This window comes from Schistocerca serialis, chromosome 4 (genome assembly GCF_023864345.2).
Source record: "Schistocerca serialis cubense isolate TAMUIC-IGC-003099 chromosome 4, iqSchSeri2.2, whole genome shotgun sequence".
In the NCBI taxonomy this organism is placed as follows: Eukaryota; Metazoa; Arthropoda; class Insecta; order Orthoptera; family Acrididae; genus Schistocerca; species Schistocerca serialis.
Genome location: NC_064641.1, coordinates 343,011,756 through 343,032,577, shown reverse-complemented (window position 1 = coordinate 343,032,577; position 20,822 = coordinate 343,011,756). Strand labels below are relative to the sequence as shown.

At 44.5% G+C, this 20,822-nt stretch overlaps 1 protein-coding gene across 1 annotated transcript in view; it reads right to left on the bottom strand.

Annotated features, from left to right (window-relative positions):
* LOC126474089 (luciferin sulfotransferase-like) overlaps positions 1–20,822 on the bottom strand; it is a 295,558-nt gene that overhangs the window by 25,768 nt on the left and 248,968 nt on the right. The window contains exon 5 of the mRNA XM_050101502.1: positions 10,445–10,565. Within this exon, the coding sequence (XP_049957459.1) occupies positions 10,445–10,565 (121 nt within the window). The remainder of the gene's footprint in view (positions 1–10,444; positions 10,566–20,822) is intronic.

Below are 20,822 nucleotides of genomic sequence, written 5' to 3'. Positions count from 1 at the left end.
GAAAACGCGAAGTTCCTGATTTCGGGTCTCGGTCCGGCACACAGTTTTTATCTGCCATGAAATTTCAATAAAAATTCTGTTTACTAACCAAACATTTTAACACTTCTGATGTGGTAAATTGATGTGCCTTTTATAAACCCTATTATTAGTAAAAAATTAAAATAAATCTTGTACTACCGAAGCCAAATAAATACCAAAAAAACACCGGTTATTCAGGACTAAAATACCGGCATCGGTTTTAACTGGTCGGTTTTCCCATGACTTAGTTGTAGAGGGTAAAAGCTATAGTGGACCAAAGGGCGAAACGGAGCTTTTTGTACATTCAACAAATACTTGAGAATTTTGTGCGTAAATGCTATTCCGTTTTGAAAACGTTGGCTGCATTGAAATAATCAGAAGCCTCAGGAACAAAAATAAAAAAGACGCCATATAGTTACTTTCTTTATGCTAATGAAGCCAATGCAACTAAAATTTTTCGTCGTTGTTTTGTTTGTTACGTCGTTGCATTGGTCGGCAGTGGAACAATGAAAAGGGAATTACGTTGTTATTGCAAGCCTTGGGACTGCAGCTGTAAGGATTAAACTGAGTGATGTCGGCAGAAAGGCAGGAGGTGAATCAAAGATGTGAGAGGGGGAGGGGGGGTGGAGTGGAGGCGTGTGCGACGTTGAACTTTGAACTGGGTGCCTGTTACCTTACCCTAGCTACACCACTGTGTGAATATAGTGAACGATAGGGACCTGCAGGGAATTTCTTTTCGAGGGTGGCACCGACATATTATGGGCCTTTTCAACATTCTAAGGTTTTTACCATAAATTGATATATGCGGTTGGGTTACTATGCATTAGCCGATATAAAACTTTTCCACTTTTCTAGGAAATTTCAAATATTTAGCTCTCGTAGCATATAGAATGGGAGAAACCATCCGCACATCACTATACATCTCTGAGAAATTGTTTACACTGTTATGTGGGAGATACACATACAAGAAGATCTAAACTATTATCGTTTTTCAAGCGGAAATTAGTAGACATTCCTCCGTTTGTTTGCAGCGGCCAACGTTTCAGGATGCGGTATGCTTTTATTATGCGGTGTCTGATTCCATTAATTTTCTAGTGCTATTTCCAGCGTCGTACGATAGCTCGCCCGATACTGCTCACCATAATTATATTTTGCTCCAGACCTCTTTACAGGATTCATTTACGATGATGGTTTGGTAAGGTATGTTTGTCTCTCTGATCTTAGATTCACGTCTCGAAAATCATCGAGATCGTTCTCCTCTGTGACAAGCGCATATAAAGAACAATGCTGCTGAGAAGTAATCGTATTTAAGCCTTCTAAGTTGTTACCACCCTACTCGAAATACAATTCATCACGGAACTGCAGAAAGATGAATTACCGAGATTCTCATTGTCAAAAGATAAATAGTTTTTTGTCTACTGTACTGTGCCTGTACTTATGCCCAATAATCTGCCATATACGAAGCTTCCTGTCGTGACTCTGTCCTCTGTCACGGTGTTCTCCACAAACTCTTTAGAGCATCAGTTGTGCAACTTTGTGCAGGATATCAGCTGTTTCAAACATTTTAATTGCATCAATCGATAAGGCGTCCATTAGGAATGTTGTTTTCTGACTTCAACTGCATCTGGTCTATATAACTGACATTAATATATGTGCTGTTGAAACTTCGTAACTATCTTCAGTATACTGAAAAAAACTATGTCACAGAAACCAGGGATACTGCTTTCTGAATTTCGTTGTATTTGTTTTGTGAATTTGGCAGAAACTGATATGGCATCGAAATTCTGTATTTTGCATTAACACCGTGCGAAAAGTATGGCAAATAAAACAATTATTATTTCATTTGTGTGATACATGACTCCAAAGGAAACATTGTTTCTTGTCAGAGTTTTTGATGAGGGTGCTAAATCAAATTGTATATGATTTTTGAAGGTATATCGGGTAGCGAAAAGAAAGTTTATTGAACGGTTTCGGAACTTTGTGTTGTGACGTGGCACACATATTGATTGTTGAACACTAGGCACAAGTTCAGTTACACGAATTACAAGACCGATGCGCAGAATCGAGTCCACGGGTAGTCAAGGGGAAATAGCAAACGAGAATCCGGCCAACACAAAGATCTGTAGCAGTTCTTGGGGATAAGAAGGATTTATCGTCGGTGATATGGTCGGAGCGTAGCGAAATCGGTGGTGTCTCACATTATCCAAAAAGCCGAGCATAAAAATGTGATTCTCATAACTCTGGTTCTGTTGGTGATAGGAACGTAGGGCCAAGTGTTTCAGATAGGCGTGGGGATAGCGACCATTTGTATACCAAATAGAAGGACCATCATTGTGTCACTACCCTACAGTATAGGGAGAAAGTGTGAATGTTATACATTTTCTCCCCTTAGCTAAATGGAGCAAATCGGTCAATTCCTTTTGCAGTGGGTGTGTCCTACGATGTGCCTTAAGGGGCTTATAGAGGCACAAGTAATCATAGGCGCTTCCTTAGAAAACCCTGAAATGATTTTCCTTTTACCATTTTTTTCCAAAATATAGTTTCGGGTACCAAAACGGTTAAGTACAGCGAATAGCAGACATATTTACGATAAATTTCTAAGATGCTCATCTCCAACAGCCTTGAAAGTCTTCTAGGCATCTTCGTCCGTTTCCGGGATACAGAGGTTCAAAGTTGTCCTACACCTTCACGTAAATTACGCATGTAAAACCCGCTGTGAGGTAAAAAAGTAAAGTAACGTAGCACGCAGAAAAATGCTGTTAAGTGTTTCCTTTGTCATCAGAAGCCTTCTGGGAAATCTATGTTATAGTACACATAAAATGCGGTCAGAATGTACAATTAATTTTGCGTTATTTCAATTTCGCACAAGTAAACTACCACAATCTCACTGACGCCAAAAAGTTTTTTCATATGTGTGACATGCCCTTCTGTGGCATGGAAAAGAAAGGAACCAACGAAAAAATCTCCTGCCGGATGATAAAAAAAGGCGAGTATGGTCCAGTTTAAAAGACTAACCGAAAAGTGGCGTGGAACATAGTTGACAGTGATAGAACAGTACTAGAAAAAGAGGGAAGAAGACAGTACCAGTCGGACAAGAATAAAGAGAAGTGGGAAGTGAAAGTGAGTGAGTGACACTGATAATGGGGCAGACACAACGAAGAAGTGTGAGATAGTGATAGTGAGAAGATACAGCAGCAATGGGGAGGAACGAATGAGGTAGTAGCAGTAAGAGAGAACTTGAAGAAGCAGTAACAATGAGTGGAGACAATAATTGCAGGAAAGAACGAAGGAGACGGCGGCTGTGGGACAGAAGTCAGTGAGAGTTAGTAATGCCTCACAATGTTTTACGTGAGAACTCTGAAAGCTTTTTAAATAAAACAACCGTAACTAACTTTCTACATTTTTATCCTCTATGTCTACTATTTGCAGCACTCTGCCGCTAAAGAGCTCCGAGGTGTAGCATGCAACATGGTTGTGTGTAATGTAACTATGTTGGTGCGAGAAAAATAGCGTGAGATGTTCGAGGTTCTAACCATCCACACGTGGAGCATCCTACCCTTCAGCATGTCCATGCCAGGCCACACACGAGCGCTGCGACATAAGCAATAATCAGACGCCTGGTGTTCACTGTCATCGATCGTCATGCATAAATCCCCGACTTGGTCTCATCCAATTTTCATCTGTTTCCAAAAATTAAAGAACATGTTCCACGATTTCACTTTGAAATGATGAAGCGTGCGAGCAGATGTGAGATTGTGGCTCCAGCAACAAAGTCACTGTACAGTGATAGTATTAACAAGCTGATCTCTCGCTGTATTTGTTGCCACGGAGATTCTGTTGAAAAATAAATATGTAGACACGAAGAATAAAGATGCAGAATGTTAAAAAAAACGTTATTTAAGAAGTTTTAAGAGTTTTCTGAGGCATTACTTTTCAGCATGTCGTCGTAATAGTGGAGGACGAAATTGAAAATTTGTGCTGAGCTCTTATGGGACCAAACTGCTAAGGTCATCGGTCCCTAAGCTTACGCACTACTTAATCTAACTTAAACTAACTTACACAAGGACAACACACAAACCCATGTCCGAGGGAGGACTCGAACCTCCGACGGAGGGTGGAGGAAGTGCAGCCTTCCAGTGCTGAAATCAATTACTATGGGGCCTCTCACAAGCGACAACAAGTGGGATGTGATCCATGCTGTGTTTCGGTTTGTGCTACTGTTGCAAGGCAGGAGTACTGTTAATGCGCTACACGAAGCAGTCAGTACTATTTCTCTGCGTTCAAAATTGGTAGCAGCGAATACTGTCGGCTGATTGTAGTTGCTGAAGAACGAAATGACTTTTGTTGATGTCGAAGAAGCGTATTGTGAAGAAAGTGCCGGTAATATAGCGGTAGGTGACGAGACTAATGAGTCTGAAATCAGTAGTTATATTTTTGATGTGTCCAGTCGCAAACGAGCCATGCCTTATCAGTTCCGGGTGAGTATTATGAATCGGTTGACGAACGATCAAACTACGGAGCTATACCCGTCGAAGTAAAGGTAAATGCGGTAGCGTTAGCTAGAAAACATACAAATTGGAACTCAGAAACATTGCATAAGAATAGAGCAGCAAAGGCCCTGGGAAGGAAGATGGATTTAAAATTCTGCGAAAATGATATCGTTGAAGGCGGGACAAGATACGACAAACACCAGACGATAAATAAATGAATATTCGAACGATTTGTCGAACCTATTCAGCTTGACGAGGACGTACGAACAGTGGGCCGCAGCTGCAGCGTTTCAGTGTAGGACCAACGGAGATTTTACATTTGCTGTATCATTATCTAGAGCAAAGCATGTTTCTACTGGAGTATAAAAGCCAGCCGGTGTGGCCGTGCGGTTCTAAGCGCTTCAGTTTGGAACCGCGCGACCGCTACGGTCGCAGGTTCGAATCCTGCCTCGGGCATGGATGTGTGTGATGTCCTTAGGTTAGTTAGGTTTAAGTAGTTCTAAGCTCTAGGTGACTGATGACCTCAGCAGTTAAGTCCCATAGTGCTCAGAGCCATTTTGAGTATAAAAATCGTCAACGGCACGTCACGAAATAAGTCTGACACAAGGAGACAGAAAATATCGAAGTTACACGGAGACTAGCAGTGCTTACCAACATGCTTGCAATGTCGCTTATTGCTGGGTTTAATCGTGAGTATGCGATCAACACCGACCAAAGACGATGAGAGTATCGGACGAACATTCGATGGCAGTTGTCGTACGAGGGGGAAAAACGAGCCCTCGTCGCAGTTGGTAATACAAACAAAGTAACGTATTCGCACATGGCGTAATATTCAATCAAAGCGTCTGAAACATTATTGTCTAAGGTTTCCTCAGCTTTCAAGAAACTAATGATAATTTAGGACCTCGGGTTGTAGAAGAGTTCAATCGTTTAACTGACTAATTGAAAATTATTTATGTCGCTTGCTCCGAATCTGAAAATTTTAGTAATTTGGTTCAGAAACTGAACATTTGACAAATTCGGTTCACAAAACATGATGTATCGGCAAATGTGCCAACACCTTGTAGATAGAGGAGGCCGAAATGCACGGTATCTAACGCAGACGGGCGTGAATTCTGGAACAGGATAAGTAGTGAATTCTAATAAGAAAAGTATGCAGCTCCTCGAATACTTAACTTTTATCTATCCTTGTTGGTTTACAACGTTCTTGATGAGACATTTCATACGATAACTATCAAACTATGTAAGGCTAATGCCGCCTTGCTGGGTCATAGCCATGGACTTAGCTGAAGGCTATTCTGTCTCTCGGCAAATGAGAGAAAGGCTTCGTCAGTGTAGTCGCTAGCAAAGTCGTCGTACAACTGGGACGAGTGCTATTCCGTATCTCGAGACCTGCCTTGGGGTGGCGCTCGGTCTGCGATCACACAGTGGCGACACGCGGGTCCGACATGTACTAAATGGACCGCGGCCGATTTAAGCTACCACCTAGCAAGTGTGGTGTCTGGCGGTGACACCACAAAACATACCTTAAGAACGTTTTAAAATTGTACATTGTCGATTAAGCTTTGTCCGAAATTGGATTTCTTGGGTGGATAAACGAATGGTACCCTCTTTATTGATCACGAGGGTCAATTGACCTGAACGGTAATACTCGCCTATCGAGAAAAGTAAAATTGTCGTTTCCCCCTTCCCACCCAATAAATAATCCTAAGTGCGAGATGGCGGACGCTACTAGCACTTCCCCTGCTATCACCCGCAGCAAGACTGCAACACAAGAGGCGCGAGGATCGACTGCACCCGCCGAAACTCGCGCCCCGCCCGCTACCGAAGGCAAGGGAGCGGCTGGCGACGCTCGACAGCTTGGCGCGAAAGCGCAAAAGCAGCTCGAGTCGCGCCGGCTAATCACCGAACTTTTCGGGGCGGACGTATCTACCACCAAGACAACTACACTTAACAACACTTTACACTCACCTGTCACTGGACAGTCATGTACCATTCTCCCACCGGCGCCGCAGCCTCAAGAGACCGAGGGTGCGGCGGCGGATGTGGATACAGAAAACCACTACACAGAGCCCTGGCAGGTGGAGGGCCCAAAACGCAGACCCAAAAAAACACCAGCACAAACAGCTCTATCCTATGCTCAACAGGCGTAGCACACTGAACAGAAGGGTGTCGAGGTCCATGTACATGACACTTATCCTGCCCCTGATGACGTACGAAGCTCCTGTCTGGGGATACGCTGCGCCTACACGCCTGCGCCGTCTGCAGCTCATACAAAACAAAGTACTCAAAATCATAAGCAATGCTCCACGATACACACGCATCGCGGACCTTCACCGGGAATACCGACTTGAGACTCTCACGGAGGTAATCCACAAACTCACCACAAGACTATACAGAAACTCCAGACATTCGCAGAACCCGTTTATTCTGAATCTGGGGAACTACGACCACAACCATAGATGGAAACATAAAAGACCAAAAGACATACTTGCAAGGACATAACATCTCTGGCCAAGCATACGCAAACATAACGGCACAGGCGAGCCCCTGTTAATCAGACGCCATTACTGGATATCCAGCTGGAATACACTGTCGAATAACTGGCACCACACAGGGAAGCCGTACCGTACACTGCATGCAAACAAGCTCCACACATCCCCCACACAGTGAGATGATCTATGGCCGATCTCCCACTACTGTATAACAATCTTGATTGTTCCAGGAATGTAGCAGCAGCAACAACTGAGACACATCGCCATCGCTTGTCATGGTAATGATGCATGATACCTATACTAACAAATCCAACCTTGCATGAGCTATCGCAGCTAGTAAGCCACTATTGCTCTTACTACCCATCCCACTGTCGCAGAGGTTTTTCTCCCACGGCACGAGCCATGGCACTTTTTTCCCTCTGCTCTTCAAATTGCTACCCTCACTCGCGTTTCGTCCACTATCTATCACCTGATGGACCGTGTTAATGCGTAGCCTTACCCAGACGCACGGACAACATCACAGCCCAGCATCCTGTGATCCACTTACTAGACAACTAACATGTTTACGGAGGTGACAGTAGAACTTTTGGTTTGGTCACCACGTTGGTGCGGGCGTGGAGGGGCCCCATCTCTATTTTATTGTTGTGTGCCAGCTGCGTGTCATTTATTTTTATCGCGAAGTTAAAAACTTTATTTTGCGGCTTCAAACCAGCAATGTGCATCTGGAAACCCAGTAAGAATTGCACAGCTGCCACTTGGTTTACAATCAAAAATATTTCTTATTACTTGATGGGGGCGGTGTTGAGCCAGAATATCCTACATTCTTTCATTTTAGGTTGTACACAAGCAAAACTGTTCATATACGAGCCAAAGCGGTTGGCCTCGCCCTTGTTATCGCGCCGCTGTTGGTGGAAGCCAGCCCAGCGCCGCTTGTGATGTGATCTCGCGACCATGTTGTCCATTTCATTCTTTACAGCTCGCCCGATTTATATTGTTGTCGCCCTAGACACAACATTTCAGAGGAAGTAATTAAGAATCAGTCAACAGTACATGGCAGAGAGTGAGCGCTAGTCAATGGAAGGGTGTTAAAGAACATATACGCGGTCAAGTCACGTTAATGTTACCACCGTCTATGTTCTACTTCATCTTGCAATTACCTCTCACAAACGGTAGGTGCCTGCTCTAGAAGTGGACAGTATATGAAGCGTGTCGGGGAGGGGGCGGGGGTTACGGAAGAATACACTGTAGGCGTGGTCGTTACGGGAAAACGGAGAGATTTTAATGAGATGCAAAAGGACGTGATCATCGGCTTCTGGGCCAGAGGTGAAGCATTGCCGAAACGGCTAAATCTGTGAAATGCTCGCATACCCCGTTGTTAAATCTCACCCACCATACATGGCAAAATAGCGCTATCCAAAACCGGTGCCGAGGCAACTGTGGTCAACCGCGGGCCATAGATAAGAGTTGAACGACGGCTGCGGAGATGTGTACGGGTGATTATTCGTGCAACTGTTAACAACTGACCGCTCAGATAGGGACTATCGTCAGTATCTCGTCAAGACCGTTCAGCGAGCATTGTTGCATATGGTTCTCCGCAGCAGAGTGCTGCTTGTCAAAGTGGTCCGCCTCAGTCAAGAAACCTGGTTCATGGCCCTATACTGATTGCCGTTCATCGGCGACGGAGGCGCGCCAATACCGAAAATGGACGCCTACTAAGTGGAGACAGGTAAGCTTTTCAGATGAATCGCATTTTATGCTCCATCGGAAGAGTGGCCGTGGCATGTACGGCGTGAAACAACCACCCTACGACAATCATTGGAACGCTCCAGTTCGAGGGAGGGAACATGTTCTCTGGAGAGATTTTCGTTGCATTCCCTGAGAGATCTTGTCATTCAGGAAGACACATTTTATCAGCACAAATATGTATCTCTTCTAGGGGAACATGTAAGCACAATGCACCACACAGTTCGCAGTGTACTTGCATGGTTCGAAGAGCACAAGGATGAGTTTACCGTACTCCTCTGGTCATCAGACGCCCTGTATTCAAACTCAATCGAGAATCTGTGGGACCACCTAGATTGGCTATATGCGCCATCGATCCTCAACCGAGAAGGGCATTTGGCCACAGCACTGGTGTCGGCTTGGCACCGCAGCCCTGTGGGTAACATCCAGAGATTCTCTTCCTGCACTTCTAGCAGCAGTCCGTGCTGCAAAAGATCGTTATTCAGGCTTTTGATAGGTGGTCATATGAAAGTGGCTGGACAGTGCAAAAAGTTTTGAGTTGCTCATTATAGGAAGTACAAATACATCGTAAAGGTTATCTTTCATATCTTTCTTTTGCTGAGCATCCTCTGTCTTGAATGTAATTTGATCACGAAAAGTAACGTAAGTCCATCGGACAGACTGTGCTTTCAGTGTCAGGACTAGACATTTCGATCAGGGGAAGCAGTCTGAGCCCGGGATAGAACAACTATACCCCAAGTCTTAAATTGTGATGGGTTATCTGAAACTGACAAAAGAACCTGTCCCTCACAACTTTTAAACAGTTCTAACAGCTGTTAAATTTTAACCATGCGACACCGTTATATGTTGCTGTAACGAAACAATGTAAATTTATGTCTGTCTCTGAGAACTACAACCTTCGGTTATCATTGCATGACGTTTATTATATTCAGTTAATGCACATGTACCTAGTTTATCACCTCATAAACATAGTCCTGAATGTATTTTAAGGTCATATGGGCGGTGGTGGGCCGGCCTCTGTGGCCGAGCGGTTCTAGGCGCTTCAGTCTGGAACCGCGCGACCGCTACGGTCGCAGGTTCGAATCCTGCGTCGGGCATAGATGTGTGTGATGTCCTTAGGTTAGTTAGGTTTAAGCAGTTCTAAGTTCGAAGGGACTGATGACCTCAGATGTTAAGTCCCATAGTGGTCAGAGCCATTTGAATCATTTTTTTGGCGGTTGTGTGAGTCAGCCATGACCCCGTGTCCTACTGAGCGCGCCTTCGAATCTGCTGAGACGGATATACGCAGCTCGAATCGAGCTCCTTCCAAACTCATACTGTTGCGGACGGTTACTGAACGGACGCAGATGGACCGCCATGCGCGCACAGCAACAGTTCAACTGCATTGTGAAATCCCTACCCGACCAGCAAATTTCGCCTCTAAATCATTGCGAAAGTGTGAATCATTCAACTACTCGTCTTCTATACACAGTATAAAAGGCAATTAAAGGTGTATACTGAAACTGATTCCAGAAAGCACCTGTAGCTGTACTAGATAAAAACACAGTTCCTTCTTAACAAATCCATAAGGAGCAGCATCGGACGACAAAATAATTTTCAAAGCACGTCATGATCAGGGTCCTACAGGAAGATTAACACGTAGAGTGCAGCTTGTCGAAGTGGTCCGCCTCAGTCAAGAAACCTGCACATACAACTTACCCAAGTCGTCGAGGAAAGCGTCCATGAACTCGTTGAAGGTGCCTGTGTATCCGCTCCAGAGTCTGTGGTGGTGGTAGTACGACACCGCTGCATCCTTCGGATCACGAGACACGTAGATGATCTGCAAAAAAGCGCGTTCGTTGTGGTACTGAATTGGAGAATTTAATCGCTAAAGGTAAGAACATAATAACATGCACGATGTAAGCTGAATGAAATTTTGAAATACACTTCTATGCGAGTTACCAAGTCACCACAAATGCCGCTCCTGTATTTCTGTAGCCGGCCGCGGTGGCCGAGTGGTTCTAGGCACTTCAGTCCGGAACTGCGCGTCTTCTACGATAGCAGGTTCGAATCCTGCCTCGGGCATGGATGTGTGTGATGTCCTTAGGTTAGTTAGGATTAAGTAGTTCTAAGTTCTAGGGGACTAATGATCTAAGATGTTAAGTTCCATACTCCTCAGAGCCATTTTTTGTTGTGTTTCTGTACTACTGACCAACGTACAATTTCGGTATCTCACTAACAACCTTCAGGACCGTCAGATGCCATTTATTGCCGTTTTTAGATCTGCGTTTGTTAGATTACTGGGATCAGTTAGTTAACCAGCTCGTTAGATAATTCCAGTTGTATAGATTCGTGGCATATTTCTAACGAAATGGTAGAAAATGAATCAGATTACAGACTAAGAGCGAATGAATCATTTATTTGAATCGATAAATGGTAATCATATTACAGGTTACTGAAGAACAAAATATTTTTCATGTAGAAAAAGAAACACGGTAGTCTTAACTCATATTATCATTGAGATATGCGTACACCTGACAACTTAACTAACCAACTTAGTCTTCTAAGTTACACATGTAATTATTTTTTATTTAAAAACTTAACTATAAAATAGAAAGTACAGTCTCGATTTAACGACTTCAGTTTTGATTTAAAATCTACCGGACCATGTGTCAGAAATTTTGTTGTTGCTGAATACTGAAAGCCATTCTGAGCCACCAATTTTAGTCACAAGTATGGAAGGACATGTAATTCTTGTGATGCTGTAGTTATGAATATTACTAATCATCTTAGATTTGAAACTCTCTTTTGTCCGTGTTGGCTTTAACAATACATATGTTTTTGGATGGAGTTTGACTTTACCAAAGCACAATTTTGTTTTTTGTCCCAAACATGTTACACTGCAGTTGCAGCATCATTAGTGTGCTTCTATTTTATGTCTGTTAAACTTACGGAACGTTCTTTACTGTTTGTATACATGCAAATATTAGTTTTTAAATTGTAATTACAGATTTTCGAAGAAACACACAAAATTATGTATTCAAATCTTTTTACTACGTTGTGTGTGCATGTGTGTAAAGGGAGAGAGAGAGAGGGAGAGAAAGAGAAGGTTTGAGAGTTTTTCATTATATATACAGGGTGAGTCACCTAACGTTACCGCTGGATATATTTCGTAAACCACATCAAATACTGACGAATCGATTCAACAGACCGAACGTGAGGAGAGGGGCTAGTGTAATTGTTTAATACAAACCATAACAAAATGCACGGAAGTATGCCTTTTAGCACAAACCTACGTTTTTTTTAAATGGAACACCGTTAGTTTTGTTAGCACATCTGAACATATAAACAAGTACGTAATCAGTGCCGTTTGTTGCATTGTAAAATGTTAATTACATCCGGAGATATTGTAACCTAAAGTTGACGCTTGAGTACCACTCCTCCGCTATAAGATCGTGTGTATCGGAGAGCACCGAATTACGTAGGGATCCTCAGGGAACGGTGATGGACCTTAGGTACAGAAGAGACTGGAACAGCACATTACGTCCTCATGCTAACACCTTTTTATTGGTCTTTTTCACTGACGCACATGTACATTACCATGAGGGGTGAGATACACGTACACACGTGGTTTCCGTTTTCAATTACTGAGTCGAATAGAGTATGTCCCGACATGTCAGGCCAATAGCTGTTCAACGTGGTGGCCATCATTTGCTGCACACAATTGCAATCTCTGGCGTAATGAATGTCGTACACGCCGCAGTACATCTGGTGTAATGTCGCCGCAGGCTGCCACAATACATTGTTTCATATCCTCTGGGGTTGTAGGCACATCACGGTACACATTCTCCTTTAACGTACCCCACAGAAAGAAGTCCAGAGGTGTAAGATCAGGAGAACGGGCTGGCCAATTTATGCGTCCTCCACATCCTATGAAACGCCCTTCGAACGTGTACCTCACCCCTCATGGTAATGTACATGTGCGTCAGTGAAAAAGACCAATAAAAATGTGTTAGCATGTGGACGTACTGTGCTGTTCCAGTCTCTTCTGTACCTAAGGTCCATCACCGTTCCCTCTGGATCCCTACGTAATTCGGTGCTCTCCGATACACACGATCGAACAGCGGAGGAGTGGTACTCAAGCGTCGACTTTAGGTTACAATATCTCCGGATGTAATTAACATTTTACAATGCAACAAACGGCACTGATTACGTATTTGTTTATATGTTCAGATGTGCTAACAAAACTAACGGGGTTCCATTTTAAAAAAACGTAGGTTTGTGTTAAAAAAACATACTTCCGTGCATTTTTTTATGGTTTGTATTAACCAATTACACTAGCCCCTCTCCTCACGTTCGGTCTGTGGAATCGATTCGTCAGTATTTGATGTGGTTTACGAAATATATCCAGCAGTAATGTTAGGTGACACCCTGTATAATGGAAGACCCTCAAACCTACGCTCTCTCTCTCTCTCGCTCTCTCTCTCTCTCTCTCTCTCTCTCTCTCTCTCTCTCTCTCTATATATATATATATATATATATATATATATATATATATATATATATATATATATCACAAAAGCTTCCACATAGAATTAATTAATTTCAGGCATACCCATAACAGTCTCCAAATCGTAATTTTTCCTTAAATAATTTTGTCTACACTAAGTTGTATGTGGTTGCAGATGGCAAGCTGTGAAAGAAATCAGTCACTGTGAAAACATAACACATCAGGAAAACCTCACCATGCGGTAAAAAGGTATGAATTCATAATTTTGTGTGTTTCTTCGAGAATCTGTAATTACGATTTAAAAACTAGTATTTGCATGTATACAAACAGTAAAGAACGTTTCTTAAGTTTAACAGACATAAAATAGAAGCACACTAATGACGCTGCAACTGCTATGAAATACGTTTGGGACAAAAAACATAATAGTCTTTTGCTAAAGGCGGACCTCATCCAGAAACATATGTTTGAATTTTAGTACTTAGCACAGCGACTTAAAAGTCGTCACCTACAAGAGGCTTCACGCTAGTGCCATGGATCATAGTCTCTATCCTCGGTCATGGCCTCAAATCGTTCACAGTTTTCTTTAGGTAGGCCGCATCCAGCCGAAGCTATTCATCGATAATTAGATCCCATAGAACTACCAAACTACTTGGATGTTCATTGCTACGTTTCATCCATTGTTACAAATAGACCCACCCTCCAAAACCACCCGACCACCAATTTGCTGCTGTCCACTTTTGTATTGTTTTTCGTACTGAAGAGTTGCAACACTGTGCGCTGCTGTAAGCTATAGCATTTTACGAGGTGTCTTTTTAAATGTTCTCAAAGAAACTGAGCGACTTGGACATCCATTCACTGACAGTAGGAAGTCCTGTCAGATTTGAAACCAAGCGTCAGTGAGTGGTCCCTATCATCCATTATTCTTTTTTACCGCTTTGCAATGTTGTCTGGCTGCTTGTGATACACTATTCCTTGCACAAAGACTGATCAGTCTTCGTTGACACATTAACAAATCCGAACATACCAAACCATGGTGTGGTGATTGGTGCGTCCAGGTACGATAGTTCTTTCCCGGCATTCTGTAATGTCTTCATGTCGATCCATCTAACTGCGGTCATATACATCTACATCTACATCCATACTCCGTAAGCCACCTGACAGTGTGCGGCGGAGGGTACCTTGAGTACCTCTATCGGTTCTCCCTTCTATTCCACTCTCGTATTGTTCGTGGAAAGAAGGATTGTCGGTATGCCTCAGTGCGGCTCTAATCTGTTTGATTTTATCCTAATGGTCTCTTCGCGAGATATAAGTAGGGGGGCGCAATATACTGCTTGACTCCTCGGTGAAGGTATGTTCTCGAAACTTCAACAAAAGCCCTTACCGAGCTACTGAGCGTCTCTCCTGCAGAGTCTTCCACTTTCGCGATTACTAAATGATCCTGTAACGAAGCGCGCTGCTCTCCGTTGGATCTTCTCTGTCTCTTCTATCAACCCTATCTGGTACGGTTCCCACACTGCTGAGCAGTATTCAAGCAGTGGGCGAACAAGCGTACTGTAACCTACGTCCTTTGTTTTCAGATTGCATTTCCTTAGGATTCTTCCAATGAATCTCAGTCCGGCATCTGCTTTACCGACGATCAACTTTATATGATCATTCCATTTTAAATCACTCCTAATGCGTACTCCCAGATAATTTATGGAATTAACTGCTTCCAGTTGCTGATCTGCTATATTGTAGCTAAATGATAAGAGATCTTTCTTTCCATGTATTCGCAGCACATTACACTTGTCTACATTGAGATTCAATTGCCATTCCCTGCACCATGCATCAATTCGCTGTAGATCCTCCTGCATTTCAGTACAATTTTCCATTGTTACAACCTCTCGATATACCACTGCATCATCTGCAAAAAACCTCAGTGAACTTCCGATGTCATCCACAAGATCATTTATGTATATTGTGAATAGCAACGGTCCTACGACACTCCCCTGCGGCACACCTGAAGTCACTCTTACTTCGGAAGACTTCTCTCCATTGAGAATGACACGCTGCGTTCTGTTATCTAGGAACTCTTCAATCCAATCACACAATTGGTCTGATAGTCCATATGCTCTTACTTTGTTCATTAAACGACTGTGGGGAACTGTATCGAACGCCTTGCGGAAGTCAAGAAACACGGCATCTACCTGTGAACCCGTATCTATGGCTCTGTGAGTCTCGTGGACGAATAGCGGGAGATGGGTTTCACACGACCGTCTTATTCGAAACCCATGCTGATTCCTACAGAGTAGATTTCTAGTCTCCAGAAAAGTCATTATACTCGAACATAATACGTGTTCCAAAATTCTACAACTCATCGACGTTAGAGATATAGGTCTATAGTTCTGCACATCTGTTCGACGTCCCTTCTTGAAAACGGGGATGACCTGTGCCCTTTCCCAATACTTTGGAACGCTACGCTCTTCTAGAGACCTACGGTACACCGCTGCAAGAAGGGGGGCAAGTTCCTTCGCGTACTCTGTGTAAAATCGAACTGGTATCCCATCAGGTCCAACGGCCTATCCTCTTTTGAGCGATTTTAATTGTTTCTCTATCCTTCTGTCGTCTATTTCGATATCTACCATTTTGTCATCTGTGAGACAATCTAGAGAAAGAACTACAGTGCAGTCTTCCTCGGTGAAACAGCTTGGGAAAAATTCAGTATTTCGGCCTTTAGTCTGTCATCCTCTATTTCAGTACCATTTTGGTCACAGAGTGTCTGGACATTTTGTTTTGATCCACCTACCGCTTTAACATAAGACGAAAATTACTTAGAATTTTCTGCCAAGTCAGTACATAGAACTTTACTTTCGAATTCATTGAACGCCTCTCGCGTAGCCTTCCTCGTACTACATTTCTCTTCGCGTAGTTTTTTTTGTCTGCACGGCTGCCGGCTGTGGTGGCCGTGCGGTTCTAGGCGCTGCAGTCCAGAACCGCGGGACTGCTACGGTCGCAGGTTCGAATCCTGCCTCGGGCATGGATGTGTGTGATGTCCTTAGGTTAGTTAGGTTTAATTAGTTCTAAGTTCTAAGCTACTGATGACCTCAGAAGTTAAGTCGCATATGGTCAGAGCCATTTGAACCATTTTCTGCACGGCTTCGGCTATGTTTATGTTTGCTGTGAAGTTCCCTTTGCTTCCGCAGCAGTTTTCAAACCCAGTTGTTGTACCACGGTGGCTCTATTCCATCATTCCATGCAACTGACTGGCGTATTCACACCACTTCACTGCCATGAGTGATGTGAGCGTTGGAGTGTCAGACGCCCGTCTGGTGCCAGTTCTATACTATCTACGCCTCTCCAAAGTGGCCAGAGTGCATTGGGGACTAGTACTTTGTCTTGGGAGCTCATTTTAACAATGGCTCTGAGCACTATGGGACTCAACATCTGAGGTCATCACTGCCCTAGAACTTAGAACTACTTAAACCTAACTAACCGAAAGACATCACACACATCCATGCCCGAGGCAGGATTCGAACCTGCGACCGTAGCGGTCACGTGGTTCCGGACTGAAGCGCCTAGAACCGCTGGGCCACAACGGCCGGCGTTCATTTTAAAAGTTTTGTATATTACTTATGGTGAATTTTAGAAGCAAATATATACACTCATGAGCAACTGAATGAGAACAACCACTTAGCTAGTTTTGATGACGCTTTGCTTCGAGAATCACGCTAAACACGAAATATTGCGGGGCGATGTGATACATGAACACTCAGTCTCTGGTGTATTGCAAGGCTGCCACTGCACAGTTCGATAACCACACTTCCGTCTTTGTTTAGCAGACCAGGGGCGACCCCTACCTTCTCGAGGTTGTTAGAAAATAGAAAAAGCAAGGCACTGTATACAGTCGAGCAGGCAGCAGCTGCCACAGCGCCCCGTGGCGCCAGCTTCGCCACCACGTCGTGGCGTGTGAGTCGCGGCAAATAGCGCTGCGATCGGCGGGCACTATTTTACGTTCGCACGGTCGTGTGTTCATGAGGTGCCGCGCAGAATCCTTTCTCAAGAGGCTACATAGTCAAGCTTCAAGTCACCACAGCGGACATCGCCTGCCGTGACCGCTGCCCGTTGAGTTGTGCCGTCTTCGCAGTGACCCACAAACGCCGCTGCGTTTCCAACAGCCGCTCACGAGTCACGGCTTCGCCGTGGTTACCACTGGCTCCATACGAGCTCCTTCCCTCGCAGGACCGAGATGTACTCTTCTTTCCTACTTCTCAGGCTACACTTTTTCAGTTATCATGTTGTGAACATATTCTCTCGCAGAAGTGTACTATTTTTTACTTCCTGTAACAAACAGTTGTCATTTGAAAGTGTGTCTCATCGATTCTTAACAGAGAATAGAACACAACCGCCTTCCGCAACACATAGTAGTTTGTAGGACTCAAGAGGCGCTCCATAGGCTCCATACGCGCTCAAAAGATTTAGTGCTGATTTCAGGTGATCTTATGAAACCCCAAGAGTATCCTCACTTTCAGGGAATGTTCATCAGCGCACTCTGCTTCAAAGAAGGAGAAATAGAGTTGTGCGCTGCCTTGATCACATTACAGGTCGCTTGTCTGCCAACAACAGATGCACGTTGTCGGACACTAAGTTCGTGAATCTCTCTACAGTAGTAGACGGCAGATGAATGAGTAGTACCATTTCATTCCATGTGAATACCTACTGGAAAGAGTGATGTTCTACTCATACCCTGGCCCCACTGGGTAATTACGTATAAAGCGACTTATATGCTTTGAGCGTCCATGGGCGGGTTTTCAGGCGCCATGCGTACTGTTCGCTCTGTGAGCAGAGATGAACCAGTGGAGCCGTCAGCTGCGTGTCCTCGAGATCTGGTCGCTACAACCGTCTACCGTTTGTTTTCATCCGGAATTTAAACAGCCAGTGACTTGCATCACAGTAGTCTATCTATCACTAATTCTTTAGAATAAAAGAAAATCAGCGGTTTAGTAAAAATTCTTTGAAAATGGATTAAAAACAGTCTTGACCGCAATTAAATATTTATTCGTAGTGTCCGGTTTCGGTCAGAATGAGACCATCTTCAGTGATGTGGCTCCACGAACGTGTAAGCAGTTGAAGTTCGCCACCACATACCATCGTTACAAAAGTGGTCTGAAAATTGTCACATTCTGACCGAAACCGCTCATATTGAAAAAAAATATTTTATTTCTGTCAAGACTGTTTGATAGCCTAGCTGTCAAGTATTTGATTTATCTATTCATTCTAGACGACTCTCTTGATAACAGTGGACTTTTGCACGTCAAATTACATTTACGTGACTCATTGATGACAGTTACTTGTAGTCTGCTTTGTTTCTACACTTAACCTTGAATAATTTATAGCATTTGTGATATTACTATTTCGTTATTTCTGTTTTATTATGCTGTTATCTCTATCATTTCGACGAATATTCATTAACCGTTCCTCTTTTAGTTTTCCTATGACCTCTTTTCCTGCTCTCCGTCGGGTATTGCTTTCCTGTCACAGGAAGATAGCAATAAGATTTCATCATGTTCACTTTGTCTCAAATAATATTGCTCTTAGCTGTGTCACCTATTGCTATTAGTGCTATTATAACTATGTTTTATATCATTGCACTCATAAAATTTTCACTAGAAACTGAAAAAGAGACATAGGTTTTGATATTACTGGGTTGTATAGTTTCTCTGGTTTCTGCGTGTACTGGATACCGAACCGCTAATGCTGTGAGGGCCAGCAGTACCTCGCTGCCTCCTGAACGTACGGCGACGGATCAAGGGACACTACTAATCTTTCACTGAGAAGGACTGAGTTCCTCGTCCTTCTCGGGTACTCCTGCACGCAGTATTGTTTATCTACCGTCATCATCTACGCGAGTAGACAACGATCTACCTCGTCAGCACGCTGTTGCTCACAGACTCTGGCCACGGTGTTTTCCGTATGCAGCAAGCAACTCGCTTGCAGTCGCAATTCTTCTCTCTACTTTTCAGCCGACTTTCGTTACATTGGCTGATAGACTATGAACTTGACACGTCGAACTACACTCCTGGAAATGGAAAAAAGAACACATTGACACCGGTGTGTCAGACCCACCATACTTGCTCCGGACACTGCGAGAGGGCTGTACAAGCAATGATCACACTCACGGCACAGCGGACACACCAGGAACCGCGGTGTTGGCCGTCGAATGGCGATAGCTGCGCAGCATTTGTGCACCGCCGCCGTCAGTGTCAGCCAGTTTGCCGTGGCATACGGAGCTCCATCGCAATCTTTAACACTGGTAGCATGCCGCGACAGCGTGGACGTGAACCGTATGTGCAGTTGACGGACTTTGAGCGAGGGCGTATAGTGGGCATGCGGGAGGCCGAGTGGACGTACCGCCGAATTGCTCAACACGTGGGGCGTGAGGTCTCCACAGTACATCGATGTTGTTGCCAGTGGTCGGCGGAAGGTGCACGTGCCCGTCGACCTGGGACCGTACCGCAGCGACGCACGGATGCACGCCAAGACCGTAGGATCCTACGCAGTGCCGTAGGGGACCGCACCGCCACTTCCCAGCAAATTAGGGACACTGTTGCTCCTGGGGTATCGGCGAGGACCATTCGCAACCGTCTCCATGAAGCTGGGCTACGGTCCCGCACACCGTTAGGCCGTCTTCCGCTCACGCCCCAATATCGTGCAGCCCGCCTCCAGTGGTGTCGCGACAGGCGTGAATGGAGGGACGAATGGAGACGTGTCGTCTTCAGCGATGAGAGTCGCTTCTGCCTTGGTGCCAATGATGGTCGTATGCGTGTTTGGCGCCGTGCAGGTGAGCGCCACAATCAGGACTGCATACGACCGAGGCACACAGGGCCAACACCCGGCATCATGGTGTGGGGAGCGATATCCTACACTGGCCGTACACCACTGGTGATCGTCGAGGGGACACTGAATAGTGCACAGTACATCCAAACCGTCATCGAACCCATCGTTCTACCATTCCTAGACCGGCAAGGGAACTTGCTGTTCCAACACGACAATGCACGTCCGCATGTATCCCGTGCCACCCAACGTGCTCTAGAAGGTGTAAGTCAACTACCCTGGCCAGCAAGATCTCCGGATCTGTCCCCCATTGAGCATGTTTGGGACTGGATGAAGCGTCGTCTCACGCGGTCTGCACGTCCAGCACGAACGCTGGTCCAACTGAGGCGCCAGGTGGAAATGGCATGGCAAGCCGTTCCACAGGACTACATCCAGCATCTCTACGATCGTCTCCATGGGAGAATAGCAGCCTGCATTGCTGCGAAAGGCGGATATACACTGTACTAGTGCCGACATTGTGCATGCTCTGTTGCCTGTGTCTATGTGCCTGTGGTTCTGTCAGTGTGATCATGTGATATATCTGACCCCAGGAATGTGTCAATAAAGTTTCCCCTTCCTGGGACAATGAATTCACGGTGTTCTTATTTCAATTTCCAGGAGTGTATTATGTAATTGAAAGTGGCGAGGGGAAGAAAGCAAAGGAAAGGGAAGGAACTAATGATAAGAGGTACAAAAGGAATTTGTGCATAATCAGCGTCGACGATTGAAAATGTGTGC